At 44.4% G+C, this 27,275-nt stretch overlaps 1 protein-coding gene across 3 annotated transcripts in view; it reads right to left on the bottom strand.

Annotated features, from left to right (window-relative positions):
* The window catches only part of CHL1 (cell adhesion molecule L1 like), a 524,527-nt gene that overhangs the window by 145,181 nt on the left and 352,071 nt on the right, over positions 1-27,275 (bottom strand). For all 3 annotated transcript variants that reach the window (XM_078661653.1, XM_078661651.1, XM_078661652.1), the window contains 2 exons: positions 25,251-25,362; positions 12,877-13,061 (listed from right to left, as the gene is read on the bottom strand). In XM_078661653.1, the coding sequence (XP_078517779.1) occupies positions 12,877-13,061; positions 25,251-25,362 (297 nt within the window). The remainder of the gene's footprint in view (positions 1-12,876; positions 13,062-25,250; positions 25,363-27,275) is intronic.

Genomic DNA, 27,275 nt, shown 5'->3' with positions numbered 1-27,275 from the left:
CAGAGAGACGATAGACATCTCGTCAGTTGTGTTGACAATTACAGATAGACTGTGGACGTACAGTCGAGAGAAGTGACCGCTTGGTCGGAAGTAGTCATTTTTCGGTGTATGAATGGGACGCATGCATAACCGGGAGACGAGTTGAGAAAGGAGGGGTGCTGCTGCGAAGCGGAGAAAAGTGACGTCAGGTGGTGTCGCGCAGTGATTGGCCGACAGGAGAAAGACCGCGCTGTGATAGGCCAAGCTAGCAAAGCCGCGACAGGATTGGTGGATTGTCATCAGGAAGTAAACAGAGTAGCGAGGCTGGATTTTGTGCGCATAATTATGAAGTGTTTTAAGTGGCTGAAAGCGGTGTTTAAGAAAGAGAAGCGGGGATCGTATGAAGGGGAAGAAGCCCCGCCGGAGGGTACGCCAGCACGTTACATGGCAGTAAATGTTGGGTTGCATACGATCCTTTGGATATCAGAGTGGAGTAAGATTACTGAAGGAAATGAGGAACTGACGTTCCCGAAGTACGGGACGTTCAGATTAGAGGTGTTGCATCGATTAAAATCAGTCATGACCTCAATGAGACCCTTGCCTAGACCAACCCAGTTTGAAGCTCTTGATGCGTGGCTTAGGGCAGCGCATGAAAAGAATATGAACAGACGACAAGAAAGGGTGAAACGATCGGTAAGGGCAGTACAGGATGCCAGGTGGGATGCGGATGCTAAAAGATGGAGAGTGCATAACATGGAAGTAAATAAACTGTACCCAGTGTTAGAGGCGCCAGTAAATAAAAGCCCCCTAGAAGAAGATGAGGAGAGCGAAACAGAGGATAGCCTGATAAACAGATTATTGACAGACAGGCCACCCCCGTATAATAGAGCAGGGGGAGAGGTCGAGAAGAGGGAAGGAGAAAAGGGGGGCAATGCAGGAGAGCACAGACCGCTTCCCAGTTCAGAGTGGGATCCAGAGCCAAAGAAAGAGCTGTCCCAGCCTAGTCATGTGCAACAGGTAGTCGGTAGGTTTGTGGTACAAAGAGCGCCGGAAACGGAAAGCGCCACATCCTACCCATTACCAGATGCACTACAGGTACCGGTTACCATAGGTCCTATAATATCGATATATGACCAAGAGAGAGCAAGAGGGGAAGAACGGAAACGGAAAGACAGAGAAAGAGCAGAGGAGGCAAGGAGGAACGATACCACTAATTCCCCAAGTCAGATGCCGATACCCAGAGAGTGGAGTACACCGATGCACACAGCAGGGGACCCAGGAGGAGATCCTGGGGGCCCTAGATGGCCAATGGATCTGAGGGGATCTGGACGAAAATCCTTTCAAGAGCTAAATGAGTACATGAAGCAGTGGGATGAGGCAGTGAAGGCTCAAAAGAGCATTAATGCTGCAGAAGCAGAAAGGGAAAGTCAGGACAGCAGAGCACGGACTCACTGCGGGGCTGGGGAGAGTAGCCCGGAGTGGGACTGCAGAGGGAGTAGGGGAGTCACCCATTGGGCCCGGGGAGGAGATAGAACAGACCTGGAAAACGGGGGCCCAGGGAGTGAAGGGGTGGCGCGCCCAATACTCAGCAAAGAGGAGAGGAGAGCACAGGAGTACAGAAACAGCTTTAAATGTCCACACTGTGTGCCCGGCACCAGAGAACTGAATGGGAGTTGTGAGAGGTCGCACCATAGACCCTGTGATGATGGAAATGAGCGCAGTCCAGGGAATATGGGGAACCAGGAAGGATCGTATCGGATACTGAGCGATACGAGGCAAAGGGAGTGTAGCGACCAGAGGGAAAATAACAGAGAGATGTGCGGTGAGAGGAGAGAAGAAGATGAGAGTGGGCAGAGCAAGAGTAGGGGTAACAGGCCCGTGTTCCATCACCTTCCAAGATCAGATGGCCGAGCATGGGACCTAGAGAGATGGGAGCAAGGGAGGCCACCCATTAACTCTCCCGAGCCCAAACGTAGAGCTCGAAGTTGGGATGGGAGGGAGACCAGTGAGCCCCCTTCGAAAGACATATTGCGAGCTGAGATAAAAGCCAAGAGACTCGATGTCTCCAGTTTAAGGTCAGACCTGGATGACATGGTAGATGGTACCCTGCCTTTAGAAAGAATGGAAATGTATGAACAGGATGAAATACTGTATATGGCAAAAGACATTACTCGAAAAGCGAGAGCAGTCCATGAGAAGTTAGTCGAACTAGCAGGCAAATATATGGTGGACTTGTCAAGAACCAAAGCATTACAGGGTAACCACAGGCTACATTACTCAGATCGAGACCTAGATGAGAGGAGAACGATTGGGCTGAAAACACACATAAGGGAACTGATTACTGGAATAAGGACATGGAGGGCACTAGATAAGTGGGAAGAGAGGTGGTCCAAGAAAGGGACCGGCAGGAGAAGCACGCTTGGTATGACACCAGGACAGCAGGGAATAGAAGCATACCCTTTGCGTGAAGTGGCAAATGGGAATTATGTACATGTCCCTTGGAGTAGGGGAGATTTAGCTGCTTTTACCACCTCTTTCCCCAAATTACGTGAGAGCCCAGTGGAGTGGTACAAGCAAGTGGAGAGATTTGTAAAAATCTCAAAGGTCCTTTGGATAGATCTGAACACGCTGTTTGACATTGTAGTACCAGGCGATCTGTGGACAGCATGCAAGGTTAGCGCTGAGTGGCCCACAACGGAGCCAGAGAGAGATGCCAAGACCAATGGGCCGTCCGAGACTGTGATGGCAAAATACGAGAGAGTGATGACTTGGCTGAAAGAGAAAGTGCCAATGCAAGACATAGATTGGGTCCGAATAGACCGAACAAGACAGGAACCCAAAGAGACAGTTCACGAATATTACGAGAGATTGCTGAAGGCGTTTAAACAGTATAGCGGCTTGGATGTAATGGATCCAAAAGACATAGGGCAATTTGTGTCCAAGTTCGTCCTGGGACTGAGACCGGATATTAGTTTAATGATTCAGCAACACTCGATTTGTTGGCAAACTAAACCCCTAGACGAAATACTGAGATATGCCAGGTACTGCTGTGATGAGATAGATTCCAAGGCTAAGAAACTAAAGGAAAAGTTGATGGTGGTACAGATGCAGGCAGCAGGGAAGGGGGGACAACAGCAACAGCAGCAAGGAACAGGTACAGGAGGAAAGAAGCAGTACAGTCAGAACAAGGGCAATGAGGAGAGTTCCACCTTTAGACCCAGAATAGACATAGCTGCCTTGAAGAAAACGACTAGGTGCCACCAGTGCAACGAGGTGGGGCATTGGAAACGCGAGTGCCCTTACAATGTAGAGATAGGAGAACAAGAGATAGAGGAGGAGGAGGTCCAGAGCGCGCCTACAAGAGGGGTAACGCCATACCAAGGAAAGGTGCTCAAAGGGGGGGGGGCTCCTCCCCGAGCCCAGTTCCCGCAACCTCCTCGAGTAGGGAGTATGGGTAAGACCTATAGACAAATGCCCCTGTTTGTGGAAGGGGAAGAGTGCTATTATGTGGACCCATTAACCGGACAGAGAGTGGAAAGAGAAGACTGCACCCTCGGGGCAGCCTTGGAGGTAGATCAGAGGGGACCCTATGTGGAAGCAGAAGTAGCAGGGTGCCCTACGACATTCCTGGTGGACACAGGAGCCACTAGATCCACGATCAGATCAGCTGCAGTTCCAGACCTGCCCATGTCTGGAGAGACCATACAGGTGGTAGGGGTCGCAAACAGGAGAATAACCAGCCAATTGACAGAACCGGTGCAGGTGAAAATAGGGAAGTACAGTGATGAGCACCAGTTTGTGGTTTGCGATTCAAGTCCTGTGTGTCTGCTAGGAAGAGACCTGTTATGTAAATTGAATTGTACTATATACTGTACACCTCAGGGAGTGGAGGTATTGACAAATGATGATGATGCAGATTTCAAAGTTGCAAACTCTAGAATATGCGTGGAACTGTACCCTACTTTAACAGTAGAGGAGCTCCCCTGGGACTTGAGAGAGACAGTGGCATCAGAAGTATGGGATTTCACTGGGGAAGAGATTGGATTGGTCAAAGGGGTGGACCCAGTGAAAATTGTAGTGAAACCGCATGCTGAGTTCCCAAGAACACCCCAATATAAATTGACTCCAGAAACGATTGCAGGCATAAAACCCGTGATCGAGTCCATGATTAAACAGGGAATACTGAAAGAAATCGTGGGTAGTCCATGCAACTCCCCGATTATGGGTCTGCAGAAACCAAATGGGAAATTTCGGATAGTGCAGGACCTGCGAAAGATTAATAACATAGTCGTTTCATGTTGTCCAGTGGTACCGAATCCATCAGTGATACTGTTTCAGATTCCATTCCAAGCTGAGTGGTTCACTGTGATCGATCTTTGCCAGGCTTTCTTTTCGATCCCTCTGGACGAAGAAAGCCATTTTCTTTTCGCATTTAAGCTGGAAAATCGCGTCCTAACATGGTGTCGTATCCCTCAGGGGTATACAGAGAGCCCATCGATCTTTAATCAGCTTTTGAAGAAAAATCTTGAAAGTCTAGTGCTGCCCCAGAAGTCAGTTCTGGTCCAGTACATAGACGACCTCCTTGTGGCGTCAGAAACAGAAGAAGCTTGCAGGGAAGACTCCATTGCTTTGTTAAATCACCTAGCTGCCAATGGGCACAAGGTGTCCCCGGGAAAATTGCAGTACTGCCTGACAGAAGTGCAGTACTTGGGACACAGAATTGAGAAAGGCAAACGAAAGGTGTCACCAGACAGGATAGAGGCGATCATGAAAATGAATGCGCCTAAGACACAGAGAGAGGTCAGGATGTTCCTAGGGATGGTGGGTTATTGCCGACAGTGGATCGTGAACTTTTCACTGAAAGCAAAGCCCTTGCAAAAACTGACGCACAAGGAGGTGAGTGATCCGGTACCATGGGACAAAGACTGTTTGATGGCGTTCCTACAGCTGCGAGAGGACCTGTGTCGTGCTCCGGCATTGGGAATGCCGGATTACAATAAACAATTTTTTCTTTACTGTTGTGAGAGAGAAGGTTGTGCGTTGTCTGTGTTGGTCCAAATCCATGGGAATGCCCGTAGACCAGTTGCTTATTTCTCGGCTACTTTAGACCCAGTAGCCGCAGCGTTGCCCGGATGTCTCAAATCCGTTGCTGCAACGGGTGTCAGCATTGAGAGATGTGAAAATATCGTCATGGGGCACCCGTTAGAGGTGTGCGTACCACATTCTGTTGAACTATTAATGACCAGGACCAAAACACAGCATCTGACCAATAGTAGGCTCACGCGCTATGAGCAAGTTATTCTTGCTGCAGAGAACGTGACCCTCAAGAGATGCTCTGTTTTGAACCCTGCTACATTGATGCCACTTCCAAATGATATTGAGGATGATGATGAGTATACAGACCATGACTGTCTCGATGTGACTGAACTATGCACCAAACCCAGACCCGACATCGTAGATGAGCCACTGACCGACCCAGACGAAGTTTTCTTTGTCGATGGCTCATGTGTAAGAGACGAAGTTGGGCAGTTGAGAGCAGCTTATGCTGTTTGTACAATTGAAGGAGTTGTGGAAGCTGGGTGCCTGGAAGGAGTACACTCCGCTCAGGTAGCCGAGATTATTGCCCTGACACGTGCTTGCTTGGCAAGCAATCAAATTCGAGTCACCATATACACCGACAGCCAATACGGGTTTGGGGTAGTTCATGATTACGGGCAGTTATGGTCTCAAAGAGGGTTCATGACTTCTTCAGGCTCTCCCATTCGCAATGGAGAGTTTGTGCGCCTGTTGTTAGAGGCATTGCAATGTCCAGCAAGTATCGCAGTTGTAAAGTGCACCGCACATACCAGAAATGAGGACTTTGTTTCGAAAGGCAATAGATATGCTGATGAAGTTGCGCGGTATTGCGCGGAACAAGGGTACTCTTTCACAGAGGTGGATGTGGGTGGAATAAATGTAAGAACTGAATTAGCCATGATACTGGAAACTGTTGATACTTGGGATGAACTGTCAACCATGCAAGAAAATGCTCCTGATTCTGAAAAGGAAACATGGGAGAGGGCAGGATGTGTAATGGGTGAGACCCATTTTTGGGTCTCACCAGACGGCAGAGCAGTGTTGCCCAATGAGATGGTGAGTCCAATGGCTAGGCTCATACATGGTCCCGTACACTTAGGGAGAGATGCTATGCTGAGAGTGTTTAGACAGACTTGGTACAATCCTAAGTTTAGAATAGCAGCAGAAGCAGTGTGCCAGCGTTGTGTGACCTGCCAGCAGCTGAACGTAGGGAAAAGAACACCAGTTGCACTAAGTCACATAGGAAGGTCTGGAGGTCCATTCAATCGAATGCAGATAGATTTCATTGAAATGCCAAGGTGCAACCGCCTCCGCTATGTCTTGGTGGTTGTCTGTGTGTTCTCCAGATGGGTTGAGGCATACCCTACACGTAGGTGCGACACCCTCACAGTGGCCAAGTTACTGCTTAGAGAACTCATTCCTCGCTTCGGGGTGCCGGCCTTTTTGGAATCAGATAGGGGAACACATTTTAACAGCGAGCTTGTGAAGATGATCTGTGTAGCGCTAAATATTGACCAAAAGCTGCATTGCAGTTACCGACCAGAAGCCTCAGGAATTGTGGAACAGATCAATGGAACGATCAAGTGCAGGATAGCAAAAGTTTGTTCCTCAACGACCCTGAGTTGGCCTGATGCCCTGCCATTAGTCCTCATGAGCCTTCGTAGTACCCCAGACAGAAGAACAGGGTTGTCACCACATGAGGTGTTAATGGGGAGAGCAATGAGGCTGCCATCTATTCCAGCTACTGCACTGTTAAATATCACAGATGATATGATCCTGGACTATTGTAAGGGGCTGTCTGACGCAATGCGTTCTGTGTCTCTTCAGGTACAGGCTGCCGAGGTTCCAGCGTGCCAGGGCCCTTGCCATGACCTGTATCCTGGGGACTGGGTCCTGGTGAAGAAACATGTGAGAAGAAGCTGCTTGGATATTCGTTGGCGTGGGCCCTTCCAGGTCATCCTGATCACAAACACAGCTGTAAAGGTGGGAGGCCTGCCCAATTGGATCCACGCGTCACATACGAAAAGGGTTCCAGCACCTCTGGAAACAGCTCCTCTCTCGGATAGACGTCCAGCAGAGGACCGAGAAGCCATAGAGGGGGCTAGCCAAGCTGTAGAGGTGCCAGCGGAAGCAGGGAACGAGTCTGACCCAGCTGAGGACGGTCAGTACAACAGCGAAACAGAAGACGCTACAGAAGGAGAAAGCAGCTGGGAGTACGAGTCTGACCCTGACAGGTCTGAAAGAGAGCGAGAACAGACCAGGAGGAGAAGGAGTAGAAGGGCACGTGGAGAAGCTAATTGGCCGCAAAGAAGGAGCTCTAGCCTGAGGTCAACTCCAGAGGCAACCCTTCCTCCGATATCAGAAGACTCAGACCCAGAAGAAGGTGCTCAGGGCGCTGAAGCACCGGATCGAAGAAGGTCAAGAAGAGTGCGTGTGCCTAACAGAAGATACTCCACACCTGAGTGGACATATCTGGCGACAAATGTCTGTGAAACCGGAGACAGGGAGGATCCGAGCGGTGGTGGTGTCCAGTTCTGAGCCCATTATCACCGTGGAAATACGACTGTTGGTACCCGGTGTCGAACAAGAAGGGTCACTAACATTCATGCTCCCCAGACCTCCCCGCCTCAGCAAGTTAAAACACATGTTTCTTACAGAATTGCAATTCCCCGACTTTGGTACAACGATAACCGCACATGAAGAGCACAATCTTCGTTTGGAAATACTGAATTATGCTATTGAAGCTGCAACCACAAATCTGATAGTAGACTGTTAACGAACTTTGTAAATAAAGCAAGCAGAAAAAAGAAGATTACCTAGCGCCCAGGAAGCAGAGAATTTTAGGGAACTTCCCTTGAGTTGATGGAGAAGGGCTAGGGTTGTCTTTTTGAACTGTTAAAGAACTTTTGCGAAGAAGGTTGTCAGCCTCCAGTTGTGTGGATTCTAAAGACAAAAGGATTGAAAAGAGACTGTAAAGGAACGAGAGGAAAAGAACTTTTTGCTAAGATAAGAGAGAGCTATATTGTCTGACGAAATGGAGGCCGGCACCCAGAACCGCAGAGCTAAATGTATAATAGGTACACTAATAGTAGGAGTGATAATATTAATAGCTTTAGTAGTAACAATTTCTTATGTAAAGGGAAATGAAGAAGAGGTAAAGGTAACTGATGTGAGTTCTGTAGTAACATTTACACCTATTGTTGCTGGTGAGAAAAGGGAAAACACTCAAGAGAAAGCGTTATTAGCTGCAGAAGCCCGCAGGTTACATGTAGACGAGTCCCAAGGAGACTTTAGGTCGAATGCTTATGCTAAACTCTTGTATGAATACGTGGATGCCATGGAGGTTAAGGATTGTTATGTCTGCATGCAGTTGCCGGCATCTGTAGACGAGGGTATTAGATACCATCACCTCCCTCTGACATATGGCATTACATGTAGCTTATTGCTTAGTATATTTTATGAGAGAGATAGTTTTGAATACTATTTCTCTAATTATGATTCAGTGTTGCCGGAAGTCCCAAATTATAAGCAGATGAACAAATGGGACTACTGGAAGAGTGAAGACAGATTGGCCAAATTCTTCATTCCTTGGATTACCTTAGATACTTCACATGCCCGTAGAAATAACCTGACATGCAAGGTGTCAGAAGTCGAGAAGAAGTTCATAGGGCAGGTGGATGATCGTTACAGGAGACAAAAGATTTTGAAAAAATCAGGACAAGGGAAAATAGATTGGACCGAGGAAGAGAAGTCACATAAGAGAAAGGGTAGTAGTGGTCCAATAGCTTTAGATAGAGCGCAGAGAGGAAAGTTATGTCTTCACCGAGCCAAAACGTATTATGAAAATGTATACGTGGGTGAAGTTGACTGTGAGCATGCTTTTAATTTAGAGTACTACACTAAGGATTTCCTAAAGGGAATGCAAGTGATTCCAAATGTGTATTTTGTATGTGGAAGAAATGCTTACGTGAGGCTACCTGACAACTGGTATGGATCATGTTACTTGGCAATTGTCTTCCCCAAAATATATCATGCACAAGACTTAGTGATCATTGAGGGTCAGACATCATCGAGAGGAAGGAGAGATGTAGGTGATGCCGAAATGGTTGGAGATGTCTTTGGAGCTATGTTTCCTCTTTTGGGAATAATCCTTAATGATGTTAAAATTAGACGACTGGCAACAGTTGTCGACAGGTTGTCTGCCAGCACTGCTCAGTCCTTAATGCTGGTAGAAGGAGAGATGCAATCGATAAGGGCTATGGTTCTTCAAAATCGTCTTGCATTAGATGTCCTACTAGCAAAAGAGGGCGGAGTCTGTAAGGCTTTGAAGGTCCAGGAATGCTGCACTTACATTCCAGACAATTCGAAGCCCCTTGAGAAAGTTATTAGGAACATAACTAGTATTCACAAGGAGATCGAAGACTTGAGTAGAGAAAATGTCTGGGAAAAGGTGGGCCACGGAATGAGTACAGTTGGAGGGTGGTTTTCCACCTTAGGCAAAAGCTTTGTATGGTATATTCTAAAGCCTATCATCATAATATTGATCTGTGGGATAATATTATGGGGATTGGTGAGGGTATTCAAATGGTACAGAGCAAGAAGGTCAGAAAGGGCCCAAAGAGAACAGCTGCAGAGATTGGCTGCCATACAAGATAATCAGTACAGGAGCCTGAGAGCTCTGGAAGCGCAGAGAATGCCAGCAATAACTGCAGTTTAAATGTTAGTGATGACCCCGAGAGGTCATCAAAGGGGGGAACTGAGAGAGCGCAAACTGACTTAAATGTATGAGTACATCACACTTACCTGTAGTAAGCACAAATCATGAAGAGAAATGCCATGAGTGCTAATAGTATCTGCAATTATATTCTGAATGTATAGCTAATGTAGAGATGTAAGTAGAAGTGGAACTAATACAGAAATGTGTGACATTATATGATTTTATTAGATGTGTTTATTTTGAATCCATGTCGTGAAGCTGCTACAACATAAGATGGTATGTGGTTAAAAGCAGAACGTGGTAGGCCTCAGAGCCAGAGCTGGAGGGAAAGGGAAGATGGTTCTTTTCACGACACTGATTATATTAAGGTTTTTGGTCATTGCATTTAATAGACCATGATTTATAAGAAATGTTTACTTAATAATAGAATAAGAGTATTAACATGCTTTAATTAAATGAAGAAGTTGAAAATTATAATCATAATGAGAAATATTGTAGGCCTGAAATGTTTTAGCATTGATTTACACGTACATGTCTGGGCTGAGAAATGTTGCAAGCCTTTTTCTTTTTAGAAGTATATGAGAGTTGGGTTCTTGGCTACAGATATCTGTCTGCAACAGGAAAGGGGGGATGCAATTATAAATGAATGAATAGAGGTCTGTTCAGTAGACGGCCCAGACATGGAGGAGGGTTTTGGAATGTTTAAGGGGTATCAGCGGGCCGGAGAAGAGTCTGAGAAGCAAGGTCAACTCTAACGCATGAGGCCCAAGACAAAGCATCATGGAAAAAGCCAGAAGTTGCACCACGTGAGGGGCGTTCCGCAAGGGGCGTCTCAAATGTTGTTGACTGTTTTGTATTAGGGACAGCACCCCTGGGTGGAGTTAGAGCAGATACCTGAGGACCCTTTAGAGAGCGGATGGGTAGGCAGTGAGGGGTCATGACTGGAGAACTTTAGGTTTTCACCAAGAGACTTAGAGTGAGTGACTTCCCTTGGGGGTCATTCACTGCTGACACCTTTGTTAGGTTGGGATTTGGTTAAGTAGGGATACCATCTAGAACAGGGTAGGGACGCCTAACCTGTGTTTGTTTTCCTCCAACCTAAATGAAGGAGAGATATGCGTCTATGCTGATAGCTTTACTATTCTTAGAACTTGTGTTAGTGATTTCTGTTGCTCGTCTGAGGGCTTTTCGAGAGCACATGTATGTAATTGGACCTGTGTATCTCGTGAATCTCATTCTGAGATGCCTGTATTTGCAGCTCATTATATCTTTACAATAAACTTTTGAAAACTAGAAGTTGTCCGTGATCTTTGGGAGTAGAGTCCTTTCTTGGGTGAACTAGCTTGGAAATAGGTGCACTTTCTTTCCTTACAGACAGGCAACAAAGGTTCAGTCGACCAGATCGAGGTTTGGATCAATAGATATAAGGTATCGATCAAAATCTCGCCCTTTCAGAGATATCAAACAATGCAGCAGCATCACTACCCAAAAGCAGTACATGCCATGAGAGATACTGAGGCAAGCATCTATTTGCCACTAAGACAGTAAAATAGAGCTGCTCCGGCCCTTCAACTATTTAATCCAGGATTCAGCCCTTCCTGTAGCGCCCCCAGAGCTCGCTTTATGTGATGCTGCCACAGAAGAATTGCACAGCGAAGGATAATATTGTACTTATAGTTCAAGAGCTGCTCATCAGGACAGACCCACAACTGCTGACATCCAAAACTGACCTGCAGCAAAGCCAGGCACGATGAAACCCAAATAACGTGTAGATAACAGTCTTCGTCTCTTTATTGCTTCACCAAAGATTTAATATCTTGGGAATGGATAAGGCAAAGGTGTGGATGACAAGTCGAAAGACTGCACGGCATCCATTGATCTAAGCGACAAAATTGTCTATGTCAAGTGTGCAATTTGTAGCAATGAGGGGGCACAGATACAATGTCTTCTAGAAGGAAAAATAGAAATTTTGATCTCCTATTTGGGGCCAGTGTGCATACTACGCACTGGTGCCAGGAAACTGGACATTGGTAAGAGTGAACTTTTTAACTGATATTTGTACAGACGATCAGTGCAAAACCACACAGGTTGTGCATTATATAAATGGCATTTTTTACCAGTTGTTGCAGAAAACTGGACATTGGTAAGGGCAAATTTCTGTATCAACATTTGTACAGATGACCATTGCACCTTTGTATAAATAACATTTTGTTCCATTCGTCTTCAGTGTTTAGTTTGTAAAAGAATGAGTGGTGGTGACCAAAGCTCTACTCAGAAGGCCGCGGCCAGTTCAATTAAATGAGGGTGTGCCGAATACCAAGGCTGTGCAGGCTTAAATCCACCTCATGCTTCTTTAATTCATCATAAGTTACTCCCTGCCCCTTCAGCCTACTCTTGCAGGTTCCTGCTCTCTCCTTTTGTGACAGTTTTTCCATCTTTCTCTTCATCTGTCTTTCTGCTTTGTGTGTTTTTCACTTTTTTGCTCTGGGCCAGCCTGATGCAAAAAAATAAGTGCTGGTCCCCAAAAATGAGTGCTGCGGCCCGCACCTGCTACCACCTGCTCAAATTAAGCACTGGCCATTTCAAACAGTTGATTAACTTTATTTATTCAAGCCTCCAAAATAATCCACTAATGCTGTTATGTGTTTTGAATTTTTCCCGCTATTGAGTCCACCATTGCATTCAGTTATTCATTATAAATGCATGGTGTATTTATTATTTCATTATTTACATTTGTTAAAGTGTGATGCATTCATATAGGTCGGTTGTGCATCAATAGCTCATATTTTACATATTCAAACGAATTATTTATGAAGCATAGTAAATATAAGCAACTATGTAGAAGAAATTCACCTGTTTCTTTTTTAGACCTTACATCACAAATCACAGGGCTTGTTTCTCTCATATCGCTGTGGCTGGCAGGACTTACCATTATCCAGTGCACATGATCTTCAGGTAAGGTGTGGAAGGTGCAATGGGTCACAGCCTGACTGTCTTTTCCGCTTGTGTTGGCAGGTTGGTTTGTATTTGTGCTTCTCAGAGAGCTAAGATAGTCTATCTGAGCCATATTTACAATGGGCCTTGTAACAACACATCATACTCACCCTCAATGCTGACATGAAATTCATGCTGAGCCGTGGCCAGGTAGTTGCTTGCTGTGCAGTGATACGTTCCTTGGTCCTCTTCCGACGTGTCCTCTATCGTCAGAATCTTCCCATAATTGTCGATTGTTGCCCTGTCCCATGGTAAATCCCCTCCAACTTTCAGCCAGTGCATTTTTGGTGTTGGCCTACAAGAGACATATCCCATCATTATTCTTATCCACACAATAGAGGAGGCTGCAGTTGTCACAATAACCAAACAAACTTCTCCCCACATTCGACAAGGGATTTATTCCTAAGCACTAAAAGCCAATGGCATGGGTAAATAATGGGTATAGATCTGATCTGACATTCGGCTTGATTCTGACATTGCATCTAGTCAAGCGGTGAGAGTTGAGCCTGGAAGCAGCATGTGGAGTTCTTAATAGTGGGCCCAAAACTGGCACTAGGTTTGAGTCTGACAGTGGCTATGAGTCTGGCTCTGTAATGCTAAGGTCAATAGTGTTTCTGAAATTGAGAGCGGCTTAGTATCCGACAATGGTTGGCAACTGGACTGGGTTTGGCCGCAGGCCCCCATCAGACATTTGTTCTGGGTTGGACACTCTCCCCATACCCGACACTCAGTCAATGTCATTATGAGAGTATATATGACATTTTCACATTGCCCAATAGTAGGCCTCTGTCTGTCAGCCAGGAAATGTATCTGAATTTGAATAACCAGTGATATGCTATGCTTGATTTTCCAGTTTTCATATTGACTGCATCATTCCATTCAATTGGACATTCAAGGTCCCATGATCTGCAAGCCAGCCTGTTTCTGACAGTGGCTCTGACATCTTAGTGTGGAAGCTGGTTCATGTTTAACACAGTGCATGGGCATGACAGCGAGTCTAACAGTTGATCAAGAGTGAGTTTGTCTTACAGCAGACATTACATTAGAGCATAGCGCAATAAGGTCTGTCTGAAGGCCTTGTTATGACATTATTTGTCTAGCCAGACAGTGTGTTTGACAATAGACCAGAGTCCAACAACGGGTTTTTGTATGAAAGTGTGTGTAAGGAACAAAACAACAACAGCAGATACTAGCAATCACACCTCCCACACAGTTCCTTTCTATCAGAGCCTGGTGCACTTCATTTTGAGTATCAGCCATTTCGTTATACATCTGCCAAGCAGAAGCAAATTGAAATAGTAATGTGGAATGGTGCACCCAGAAATTTAGAAGGCCACAATTCTGTATCTGTATAAATTGTTTTACTTTATTGATTTTCCATCCGTTTCATAAAATCAATCAAGAAAACATCCAGCCAACGTGTTTCGTTCAAACCCTTTGAACTTCATCAGGGCTCTTGACTGTAAAAGTAATTGTTCCTCCATAGCGTTATTGCATTAAGCCATCATCCGGTTCAATTGCCAAGCGTGCTGAGATCTCATGCTCACAGTATACCTTTTTTTAGAGAGTCACGTTGCAGACACGAGGCGGCGTGGACTGTTGAAACGTATGAAACGTAAATAAAGTAAAACGTTTTATAAACATGCACACTTGAGGACTTCTACATTTCTGGGTGCACCATTCCATGTTACTGTTTCAATTTGTATGAAAGTGTGTTCGGGTCTGAAAGTAGTCTAAATAATGAGTCTGAGGTTAGAGTGTTTATTACAAAGGTAATAGAATTAATTAATTTGCATTTTGATTACAGGCCATCACAGTCACTGGCACTGGTATAGTGAGCAAGACTGAAGGAAGTAAACAGGCTGACTATTGTTTGGAAGAACAATTTGAAAATTAACAGGAAAGAGATTTCTGAAGGTCAGAGCATATAAACCAGATACGGCGCGGATGAGGGAACAAGCATTGAATGAACACTCACTATGGGAGACAAAGAACATCAATGCATAAAGGAGTGCAAGTCTGCATTTGTATCTGACTTTGCAAGCACTTTGCAATCAGGTGGAACATATATCAGTTTTGTAAGATCAGAATGCTTCATTATCATCAGTTTAATTCATTTATCAATATTTTGCAATATATGAACACATGAATCTAGTTGCTACCTTTGATTACCTCTTTTACAATATAAAATGTGAACAATTTGTTGGTCAGATCACAATGGGCCAGATTCCATAATTTCCATGATGAGCCTATGACCAATACATCCCTTCAATTTTGTCTGAAATTGTTCTCTTCTTCACGTAAAAGTGTAGCATACACCACCATGAGCACATTGTCTTCAGTATTCCATGGTTAATATTTTTCATCTCTTTGAAGGTCAACATAAACCTTGTGATTTAATGGGTTTCTTAAAATTGGTAGCAGTAGGGATCCCATGGAAGATTAATGCCTCCTTTCGTCGGCAGACTAAAGTGTCTGAGACTAGAAACTTTCAAACGATTGGGAGTTCACTTTAAGCAAATTATTACTTTATGTTATGAGGTGCTCATGTCATGTGAATGCACATCAGAATTTGCTACTCATTAATAATGGCACCACTTTACACCCTCAAGAGACTGTTAATAAGCATTACGAAAAAAGTATATGTATATTGTTTTTTGGCCTTGGCCCTTTCTGCAGGGTCATCCCCAAACTTTTTGCCTTCACATTCCTGTTTTCTGAAATCATTTTGTTGGTTTCTAGGACTCAGCACACTTTACCAGTGCTAACCAGAGCTAAAGTGCTTGTACTCCCTGCTTAAAACATGGTAGACATGGCTTATACCCAATTGGCATAATATATTTACTTGTAAGTTCCTAGTAAGGTGGCACTACCTGTGCCCAGGGCCTGTAAATCATATTTTAGTAGTGGGCTGCAGTGCAGCACTCATTATGCCACTCAACTAAGTTACACTTTAAACATGCCACAGGCCTGCCATTGCAGCCTGTATGTGTGCAGTTGAAAACTGCTATTTCAACCTGGCAAAGTAAACTTTTTGCCAGACTCAAACTTTTCTTCTTAATACATATATGGAACCCTTAGTGTAGGCCCATGACAGCCCAGAGGGCAGGGTGCAATGTATTTAAAAAGTAGGACAAGTACTTTTAAGTTTTACATGTCCCAGTAGTGAAAGCCTTTTACATTTGTTTTTCACAACTGCAAGGCCTAACTCTCCCATGGGATAACATTGGAATTACCGTATTGCGTTTTATAAGTGTAGTTTCCTAATGGGAACAGGTAACCAGTTCATGTTAGGTGTGGAAGAGGACTGAAAAATCCTAACTTATGGTGAAGTCGGATTTCAAGTTACAATTTTTAAATTGCCACTTTTAGAAAGTTAAAGACACAATAATTATGTAAGGAATGAAGGACAAATCAAACATTCACCTCCAGTCAAGAGATCTGGGTTAAATCCATTATCCATTTGCTCACCATGCCCCCCCCCCCCCAGTTCAGACGCAGCCATATACAAATCAGTCTTGACCCTACTCCTCATGGGAACAGTCCACTCTGAACTGCCAAGCCAGGTTCTCCCTGGACTAGAAACAAGTATCCTGGGACCAGTTTCGGGGTATCAGCCCTCATCAGCCAGGCTATCTTGAATCCAGTGGCACAATAAGCCTGGGACCCAAGTCTGGGCATACCTGGCACACTTAGGGTGAGAAAGCAAAAGACACACAAGTAATGGATGGAATGCGGAGCAAATCAATTGACATTTGCTTGCCTTAACCATTTGGCTGTGGCAGCCTATTTCTGGGTCACATGACAGGGTGTAGTTGACAATTGGGCTTTGTGTATTCCTCCTAGATAGCCCACTAAAAGGGTGTCTTTAGGGGTGACTGGTGGGGCCATCACGGGCAGGATGGGAGGAAGGAGCTGGGCCCAGCCCTACTTGCACTTGAATAGGTTGTATCCTGTCTCCACACAAAGGGCTGCATACAACCTGTACTTAGTCTGAAGGCAGGGCATCTGTGCACTTCAAATGCATGCCATTGCAAGCCCCACTATGTGATCCTCTATGATGATACAGGCCCTCGTATTGAGGCCTCGCCACATCTCAGAACTGACACTTCGCTTTGTCTGCATGGTGCATCTTCGATGCAGATACTATCAACGCTCCACAAACCAGGATTTAAGGTACTCTGTTCAGGGTGCCTATCTGGGAACCTGTAGCTGGCCCGTGCTCCATTACAGATAGCCTGAACTTGTGACCAGATTTCCACAGTTTGCGATATGTGCCCCCTGGTGCTATTTTCACTAAAACCTTTAAACTTGAATATTTCCAGTTCTACTGATTGGATTTCTGTTGTTTTGGTCTTATTTTATTTATTAAAGACATTTATATTCTTTTAACTTGGTGTGGGATTATTTTTGTGTTGTGTTTCACTTTATTACTGTATGAATTATTGTACAAATACTTCACACATTGATTCAAAGTTAAGCCTGTCTGCTCTGTGCTGAGCTACCAGAAGGTTGAGCACAGGTCAATTTAGATTTGGCTGGAACGTTCCCAGTCCATCAGCATGAACAGGCAGCGTACATTCAGGAAAGTATTTCTTCCGGCTATAAATCTGTATTAGTTCAGGTGTACTATGGATTGTGCTATGAAGAGCAGCCGTTTGGCTAACACCTTCCCTAATATCTTATAGTCGGTGTTCTGCAAGGAGAGTGGTCTATATGACCCTAACAGTTGGTGATCTCTGTCTGTTTTATGTAGAACCACTAAGATTGCTTTGCAAAGTGATTTTGGGAGTATTTCTTTTGAGAAGGCTGTATTGTACACTATCAGCAGGTGGGGGGCAAGTTTGGATCTGAAGGCAGCGTAAAATTCTACCAGCCAGCCATCAGCTTCAGGGGTCTTGCCCCATATTATTTGCTTGATTGCATCCATGTTCTCGGTTTTGGTTAAAAAGGGTACAAGATCTGTCTGCTGAGATACCCGCAGGCATGGCAGCTGCAATGCATCTAGGAGTGAGCTTATCTAAGTGGGGTCTTCTTGGTGTGGGCAGAGTAGAGGTCAGCATAATAGGAGTGAAACACTCTGTTAATAGCCTCCTGTGTTTTGAGAATGATGCTCACCCTAACATGTATTGCAGTAATGGGAACCCCCTGGGACTCGGAGTGGAGAAGCCAGGCCAAAAGTCTACCTGCCTTTTCTCCTTCCATGTTTTCTCGGGTTTGGTATTCTTTGTGGTCTAATCTGCACAATTGTTCTAATGTTGTGTTGCATGCCATCCTCACCCTTACAAATTGGCCAGTAGCTTTCTGATTTTATGATAACCTCTGCTAGTGTCTACAAATATCCTTTTCGAGTGTGTGCAGTTCCCTGCGTAATGCTAACTTAGTACCGTATACTGTCTTGAGAGTGTACCTCCGTAAGTTCATTTAAAGGCATCCCACTCTATACCAGGGTAGGATGCTGTCACCTCATCGTCTGTAAATTAGGAGGTGATGTGTTCAGATAGGGTGATACAAAAATCTTCACCATGACGTACGTCAACGGGCAGGAGCCACATTGGAATACAGAGTCGCCCGAGGTCCATTGTCAGCTGCAGTTGCAAAGGGCAGTGGTTTGAGGTGGTGCGGCCTAGATATTCTGCTTTGACCACCCTTGCAAGAACCTCAGTGCTGCAGTAAGTGAGGTCAATCCTGGTGTGTAAATCACGTAACCAGGAGTAGAAAGAGTGTTCCCTTTGTAGGTATGGAGACCACGCCATGCATCTGTTTCCTGAGTGTGTGTTACCCAGTGTGCTAAATGTTGGGTGAGGAGTGTTGAGTGCACCTCCAGCATTGGTGGGTAAGAGCAGTTCCTTTCAAAGTCTGGTATACAATTAAAGTCTCCTCCTCAGTAACTGGGAGATAGTGCATTGCTGAGCAGGGCTGGTGTGTGGGACTGCAAAAAGTAGGCCTGATTTGTATCCGGGGCATATAAAGAAATAAAGCATACTGGGATCCTGTTCAAAAACCCCTCCAACACTGCATATCTCCTCTCTGGATTCACTTTTGTGTGCAACACATCTAGTGGTGTTCCTGGTGCCACCCGAATAAGTGCACCCCTGGCATAACGGGAATATGAGGTGCCTACCAGTGTGCCTTGCCAGCATCTGTGCATGCTCTCTAAGTCCGGTGCTGTCATATGTGTCTCTTTTATAAGTGTGACCTGAACTTTGCACCTACGTACGTATTGGTACACCTGATAATGCTTCATATAGCTCGCCAGCCCTCTTACATTCCAGGTCAGTATCAGGTACTGCATTACAGTCCCCATGTCATGCAGCATGCAGCATGTCATTGTGCAGAGATTCAAGTTTGTAACACTGCTTCCTTTGTTCCCCCCAACACTATTCAATCCCCCACCTCATGTCCTATATAACATCATCTCCCTCCATTCAATGGTAATTAAAAAATAAATGCATAACAATTGCCAATCCCCCCACCCCCCTCTTAGGCTAGTATGCCAACAGGCGGCCAGCTTACTACTCCAAGATGAAACTAGAAAATGAATATGTAAGATAGTCATAGTGTGTAGACATAGGGTAGGGTCAGTAAAGCAGCACCAGTGACAGTGGTCTGTGCCAACCATAGCCCCCACCCATATAAGCAAGGTATCATACCTCAATCAACCCTCCTTTACTCCCTTCTACACAGGGCCAGTATCCGGTACGAGTCACATCTTTACTTATGGCTATATCACAAACTCCGATGTCTGAGGAGTGGCTCTTGGGCCCCCTCCAAGCAGTTGATCAACCAGCGCTGTTTGGCTGTCATGTGTCTCCTCGTCTAGGCTGCTTTTCATAGATTCGGTTGGGGTAAAGGTAATCGCTCTTTGTTCCAACTCCGCAACCACCTGCACTCTTTCCTTGGCTACCTGTTCCTTTGAGGGGCCCACTGTGAAGCATGTTTTTTGAAAGCATTGGTGCCATTGTTGGGGTGGTGTCTGAAGATCCAGGGGGTGGGGTAGCTTTTCTTTTGCGGAAATTGGCATTATCCCACTGAATAATTTTCAGTGTGGCTAGGAGTTGCACTGCATATTTGATACCATGTTTGTGGAGGCACTGTTTCACTGATAGAAATTAGGATCACTGCCATTGCACATCCAATGTTAAATCCGGGAAGATGTTGACTTGTGCGTTCTCCACAGTCCATTATCCTCTGGATCATGTGACTTGCAGTATGTGGTCTCTATCTCTATATTTAAAGAGGCGGGTCACCACCGAACGTGGTGCAGCTCCTGGCGGGAGGGGTTGACCTGAGACTCCATGGGCTCATTCCACCAAAAAGAAGGATGAGTATTTGCCCTGCAGGATCGTTGTGGAGAACAATTTCTCAAGGTAGATTTCTTAAATGGGGCCTTTGACTCCTTCTGGAAAGCCTATGATCCTGACTTTGTTTCTTCACAACCTGCCATCTTGATCTTCAACTTGTCATCTGAGATGGTCTCCCTCGTCCTTCAAGGTGTTGATGTATGCAGAGGTATCTGAGACCACTGGCCTAATTGAGGCTAGAGCAGATTCAGTGTTCTCATCTTATTCCTTAAGTTTTTAGTGATCTTCCCTCAAGAGGCCCAACTCTATTCGCAAAGCATCAATCTTTGGTTCTAATGTAATCTTTGGTTCTAATGTAGCTTTGATGTCCAGCACAGCCACTAGTATTTTGTCGAATCTGCGTGAGTGAGTGGCTAGTTTGGTCTCAAGTGCTAATCCTTCTGGATGCTGTGTGTCTCCTTCAGATGTGCCTCCTAGTGCTTTGTCCTGTTTCAGGCGGAACGTGGTGACTGTAGCGTGGTATGGTGTGCTGCCCCTGGGGGTCTTGGTGACTGGATGCAGTAGACCTTGGTGCACTTAGTGTTTCTCATTTATTTTGTTTGTCCAGGTGAGGTAAAGGCTACACGCTGGCACAAAGACAATTCTATGGGTGCAGTATCACACTTTACCTCCAGAAGGAACATGCGGGTAGCAAAAACCACGCTGCTTAGATGTCAGCCAATTTACGCTGAGAGTTGAACGGAAGCACCCTAACCACACCATACTGATGCCCTTCATTTGGCAGGGGAAAGTACCCAAGGTTTTAGGCCCAGTACCAGGTGGAGCTGAGAAGGTGTCTCTGGTGGTTTATCATACACAGGGGGGAGTCGAATGTCCAGTACTCATCTGGAGGGATGTGCACCTACGTCAGTCCCCGCCTGTTTAGGAAGAGGGCCCCATCTCCTCACCTTTGATGATCACAGGGGAGAGTTGAGTCCCGTCATGCATCTGATGGTATAAGGCAGTCACGGCCCCAGGTGAAGCTTTGCAGGCCTTACAGGGTCAGTGCGGTCACCTTACCAGCTTCTTTTGTTTACGGCCCTGCCACTGCTCAAGCTCATCAGGCGTTTGCCTGCAGTATCGCCTAGTCTTTGTTGGAGTGCAGGCTCTAGGCGGCGGCTGCAGGTCTCTGATGGGGCCATGGCTCCTGTGTCCTGTTGCTGGCAAGGGAAAAAGTCCTGGAGTGCAGTTTCGAAGTTTGCCCAGATTTCCGTTGCTGTCACCGCTAGGTAAGTGTGTGCTTGCCGGCGGCTGCTTCCTGTGGCTGCCAAAGCCTCCAGAGCAAGAAAAGGATTTCTCCTGCCCCTTGCCTGGTTTCCAAAGGGCCTCCCCAAGTCCCAAACACGATCAGTACGTAATGTGGATAGGTCAGGATATTTATGAAGAGGCAGAGGGCTACAGAGCTCCACAATCAACATCTTGGCCACGCCCCCCCCACGATTAAAAACTTGAGTACATTTACATTTTTGTACTGCATAACTTCCATGGTAGAAAATAGTTGACACTGAATAGTTAGGTACAGTGCCAGTTGGAATGTTTCAGCCCTTTGTTTTCCAGGTATGACAGTAAAAGAGGAGGCAGAACACTCAATCTTAGAGATAAAGCGAATGGAATGTGTGTGGTGGCTCTGCATGATGTAAAAGGGTTAAAACTGCTGTCAAACAATTAAATGTACATCTGAGACTTCAAATTCTGTATCTGAATATGTACAACCAGTGAGTCATTTGTAAAAGAAAGAGAGTTGGTTTCCAAAGCTCTGCTCAGAAACCCACAGCTGGTGTAATTAGATGTCATCATGCCCAATACCAAGGGTGCACATGCTTGAATCCACCTCATGCCACTTTAATGCACAAGACATTCCCTTCCCCTTTATAAAGGTTTTCCTGGATTTCTCTGCCTACATCTTTCTGCTTAGATTTTTCCCTCTCTTGCTCTCAATAAATGTCTAATGCAGCAAAATAAGTCCTGTTCCCAAAAATGAGTGCTGCTGGACTAGCAGTCAACCACCGGCTCATATTAAGCACTGTGTACAGCAGTGATTCTGGCACAGTATATCAATGACTCATTCTCGCACACTTCAACACTGAGGCAGTATTTCAGAGTGCAGCCTCTAGGGTCTTATAAAGATGAAAACATAATGATGCAGGCCAAAGCTACACTCTCTTGCATTGTTTTTTGTTTTTACCGCTAAATTGCCCTACACAACACCTTATTTTGTTGTCCACCCGCTCCCCCAAAAAGCCAATGTGAAAAGGCTAAAGGATCTCCAATAGAGCCATAGCTTCCTGTTGATTAATAGAATAAAAAAGGCAAACTACCTGTACTCTTAAACTGAAGTTCACTGACCCTTGGATACAAGAAATACCTACCAGTGAGTGACAAGAGCTGACATACTGCTTATCTGATTCCCCGCCTACTAACTCCAAGTGGCCATAAACCAAGATGCTCTGAATGTGTTCGAAAAATTGCAATGTGGCTGGTTGTTTTTAAGATACAGTGCATATTTGGCATACGTAACCTGCTATGTGTGCTTGAATTACAAATCAGTGTATAGTTTTCCAGAGAAGAACGAATAACATTAATTTCAATTTGGGGAACTAATCATTGGTTAAGGTACCTCTTGACTTGTATCTTATCTAACACTCCACCTGTCTTGTCATAAACACGTGCATTGTACTTCACATCCTTTTTGCATTTTACAGAACCATGCATCTTTGCTAAAATCCCATATGATAATCAAAAGACTAATAAACAAAGATTGTTTTAAAAATAACATAACCTTTTTTATGTACTCTTTTATATTTTAGAGAACATGAAAAGTGAACATGAACTGAAGGCACTGAATTGTTATTTTCAATGATGCATTATATTTTTAGAACCTATGTGCACAGTTTGAAATAAAGTTATCCTTTTTGGGTGTCCTTTCTTATTTTACTTATTGGCATGGGTCAACAAGTTTCAGGTTTGTGCGTGTTCTTGATGGCCTTTATAAAGACATTGGGACTCAGTTAATTTGAGTGTATATGCTTTAAAAATTCTGCTATTTAATGGTCTGCGGAAGCATTCTGGTCAGATACTGGTGCTATGGGTATGATTACAGTAATTGAATTATGCTCTGTGGTTGGTTTATTCTGAATTTCGAATGTTATTTGTGAAGAGGACAGGATGTTTATATTTTTAATTCAATGGCTTGTTTTGTCTAGAGTGCCAACTGCAACAATACAGCTTTTTAATACCTGGTACACGATAACTAAACATGCAGGTCATGAATTGCTTTTGTCTTTATGGTTCATAAACTGAGAAGACAGGCAACGAAAGACTGCAGCAAAAATATTTTCTGATTTACTCTTGTTATTCGCTTTTGTTATAGAAGGGTCTTCATTTCAGAACAGTATCCTTCAAGCACCACATCTGGTAACCAGTGGAGAAACAATACTCTCAGAGGGTTGTAAAAAAAACTTCATTGAACAGTAAACACAGCGATATTGACAAGTTTTGGTTGCCCTGTGGTCCTACCACCGGTCTTGCAGTAGTGACATATGGAAACACGATCGAGCGCTCCTGCAGAATGTGGCAAGGGGTTCGTGAGATGCTCACCCTTTCCATCAAATTCTACCCACTTCCAATACCAGGCCCTTCATCCACCCAACAATGCTCTCTCACATAGGAAGGAATATATTTTGTGGTGCAGAAGATAGCCTGTCAAACATAGTAAAAGAGGAGGGAGTTTAGAATTGAGGCATACACCCCCCTAAGGTTATTGAATTGCCCATACTCAGCAGTAAGGATCTTATCTCCCCAAGTATTTTTTTTAAAGAAATGTTAAAATTTTAAATGTTTTCCAAACTCGATCCGATGAACTTTGGAAATGTTTGAACCTACAAATCTCTAAATCACCTGAAAATCCAGTAGGCTGTTATTGGAGCAAATAGGTGTGTCTAGGTCTAGTAGTGATCACCACTTACAGTGTTCCATTTACAAGCAGTTCTATTTACTGAACATTTATATATATTGTTATAGCTTCAAATTCCACAGTATATGGGACGATACTCACATCAACTGCAATGTGGTATCCCTCTCCGCTAGCAAACAAATACAGAAGCTTCAATGAATGTATGGAATCAGGTCTAAAATTACATTCCTATTAAGCACAATCATGAACCACTAGCAATAACCAATGTTTGCCACCAACCAACAAGATCAGACAAAAAAGATCCATCACTGATTCAGACTTTCTCTTTTTAGCTTTGAATCAGCCTAATGTTGTTTTTACTAAGGACGGGCCCGCTTGCGGGGTCTATTATTAGCAAAGTATAATGCGTGCATCTATTTGGGGGATGATCGATTACGAAATATAGTTCCCATAATACACAGTTCCATATGACCATCCCTTTGGTGGGAGAGCAGTAGTTAAATGGGAACTTCATATGCACTCATCCTTCCCGTAAAAGCCTCTGAAGAGAAAGCTGAGGAGCTTTTGAAATGCATCAGGCAAACCTACACGGAGGCTGTTGATGGCTGCAAGCGGTATCCGTCCATACCACGGAAAGAGAGTTCGCTTGCTGCTGCTGGCCGAGTGCGACTCAACTGATGGACACATCTTGGAGCTGAATGTTTTTTTACTAATCCACCACGTGTATACTCATCACTTAAGCACCGTAACACAATACAACATTAATTCAACATATTTATACAGCAAGTTATAGGCAACTTTGACTTTGCCAGACTTAGAAAGTACTATGGTTTTGTGCAACCGAAACAGCCCATCACAATACAGCACTTTGAGTCCGTTGAGGCTATAGTAGCAGCATACCACACTAACGTTTTGCGACAGACTATCAGAACACAGTATTAACCTAGCATAAAGCAATCAGTTACTTCAGTATAGTTCAGGGCAACATTGATTTAGCTTTTTAGAGTAAAAAAGTGGCTCAACATATGATTATATATCATTGACAAAGCTATCACTGTACAAAACTGAGTCAAGTTATCACTGTGCAGCATTGAATCATAATAGAGCAGTCTGATATTAACTCATACTATCGCAATACATAAGAGTACAACATGGCATCGTTGATTCTGCCAAATAATAAACTTTATTTGCACATAAAGACAGAATGAAATGATGGGGAGAGACTTACAAGCCTTCAGCAATGCATTCAAGGACCAGGGTGGAACCTTTGATGATCACTACCGTAGAGAGGCTTCCACGCGGTGTCAACATATTTGGCCGTCTCTCCTTAAGGAAATTAGCTGCAAAAGAAAAGATAGTGAGACTTTGTGTTCTGCTGTGCCAAAAATGATGCTCTGTAGTTTGACACCCACCTCAGTAAAAACTATGCATGTCAATTTCATTTTAGTTTGAGATGTTGATGTGAGCCTTTATCAGACCTTCTCAAACCAGCTTGGATTATGCAGATAACCCACAACCAATCCAGGGACGCACAACTTCCTTGAATCCCCTTGAATATGCACTCTACATGAATAGAGTCCAGAGGGTGCATCTTTCCCACTTGAGATACCTGTTTGAGCATCACCTATGCATGACCAAACCAGTGCTCACAGGATCTCTCTGACCAAAGCCGGACACATTAGAATGCTCTTATTCTATGAAAGGAGAAACTGAGATGTAACTCAGCCCGTCTACATATAGTTAAAAACCGAAGATCACTGCCTCAATGGTAGTGGTTCGTAAGAAAAAGGCAGGGACTACAATCATGGGAAAGGGACCCTTTTATAGGATGTGTTTCCTTAACATTGGTTTGGAAAGCAGACTGAGGAAACCCATTCATATAAGATCTCCTTAGACAGTAAAGCATCAAAAGAAGACCTTTAGAGGCATCAAATCATTCAGGAACCTCTCTTGGCACTTTAACACTTTAACAAAAATCCAGATACTTTAAACTAGTCACAACAGAGCCTAGGAAGCCAAAGTCCCCGCACAATAGAAAATAGTACCGCAGAACCAGGCATAATTTACTAATTTTGAAATACTTGTAACAATAAATCCTGGAATAGATTACGGTGTATCTGAGAGACCCAGAAAAGTACTAACACAAAGACCCAACCACTCTACAGCATATGTTATGTAAGTGCTAGTATTTTCCCTCTGATACTTTTCTATCACGCGTGTGACATAAATGTCAAATATTACCTCGAGTATGTAAGGGCCAGCATTTTGCCATGGTTACCTGCCCAACCTCCCCCTATGCCTTGCCTACTATTGCTAACGCCAATAAATGAATCCAGTATGGGACGACTAACATTTTGTACTAAGAACTGCATCCAGCATGCCAGCACCTTCATCTTGCTGTGGGTGTCCTGAATGCCATGAATTACCTCTAGTCTGCCACTGCCAGCATTTTGCCATGTGTGCCCATTATTCTAAGAAGAGCCTTTAACATGTCAGTCCAACCATTTTTGCCATGTGCGATCCTTATACCAAGAATTACCTGTAGCATGCCAGTGTTTTGCCACAGGACCTCTTATCTCAAGAATTGCATTGAATATGTCTGAACCAGCAGTAGACATGTAAGCTCATTCATATGCTAAGATACACACACACACACACACTGTTGCTAGCTCATGCTCACTTATATTCACTCACTCATATTCATTCTCACTAACACAACCTCAAACTCTGTCGTACTGGTTCATTCTCAGTCACTCAAACTCACTTGCACTCACAAACTCTACCAGTCTCACTGTAACTTAGTCCCTCATATTCTCACTGACTCAATCTCATTTACTGAATCCCTAGCTTTCACTCTTTCCCAGGCACTTCGCCTATCAGTCACTTTCATTCACTTTCACTCACACACACATGCATGCACACACTCATGCACTGTCTCACTCACCTACTCAAATACTATTTCACGCTTACTGCCCCACTCACAGTCTCACCCTCACAATGTCTCAGTCGCACGCTGCTTCATTCAAACACTGATCACTCACACGTTCACTCACTGTCTCACTCACACTATATCGCTAATGTACTCTCATTCACAAATGCACATGCTGTCTCAATCACATGTTCACTCACAGTCTTATTCACACACTTGGCGCACTCGCACATTCACCTCTTGTCTCATTCACATGTAGACTGTTTCACTGACAAGCGCATTCACTCACTCACCATCACACATTAACACACACTGGCACACAAA

Source organism: Lissotriton helveticus, chromosome 9 (genome assembly GCF_964261635.1).
Source record: "Lissotriton helveticus chromosome 9, aLisHel1.1, whole genome shotgun sequence".
Classification (NCBI taxonomy): domain Eukaryota; kingdom Metazoa; phylum Chordata; class Amphibia; order Caudata; family Salamandridae; genus Lissotriton; species Lissotriton helveticus.
This window is presented reverse-complemented; position numbering and strand designations above follow the sequence as displayed.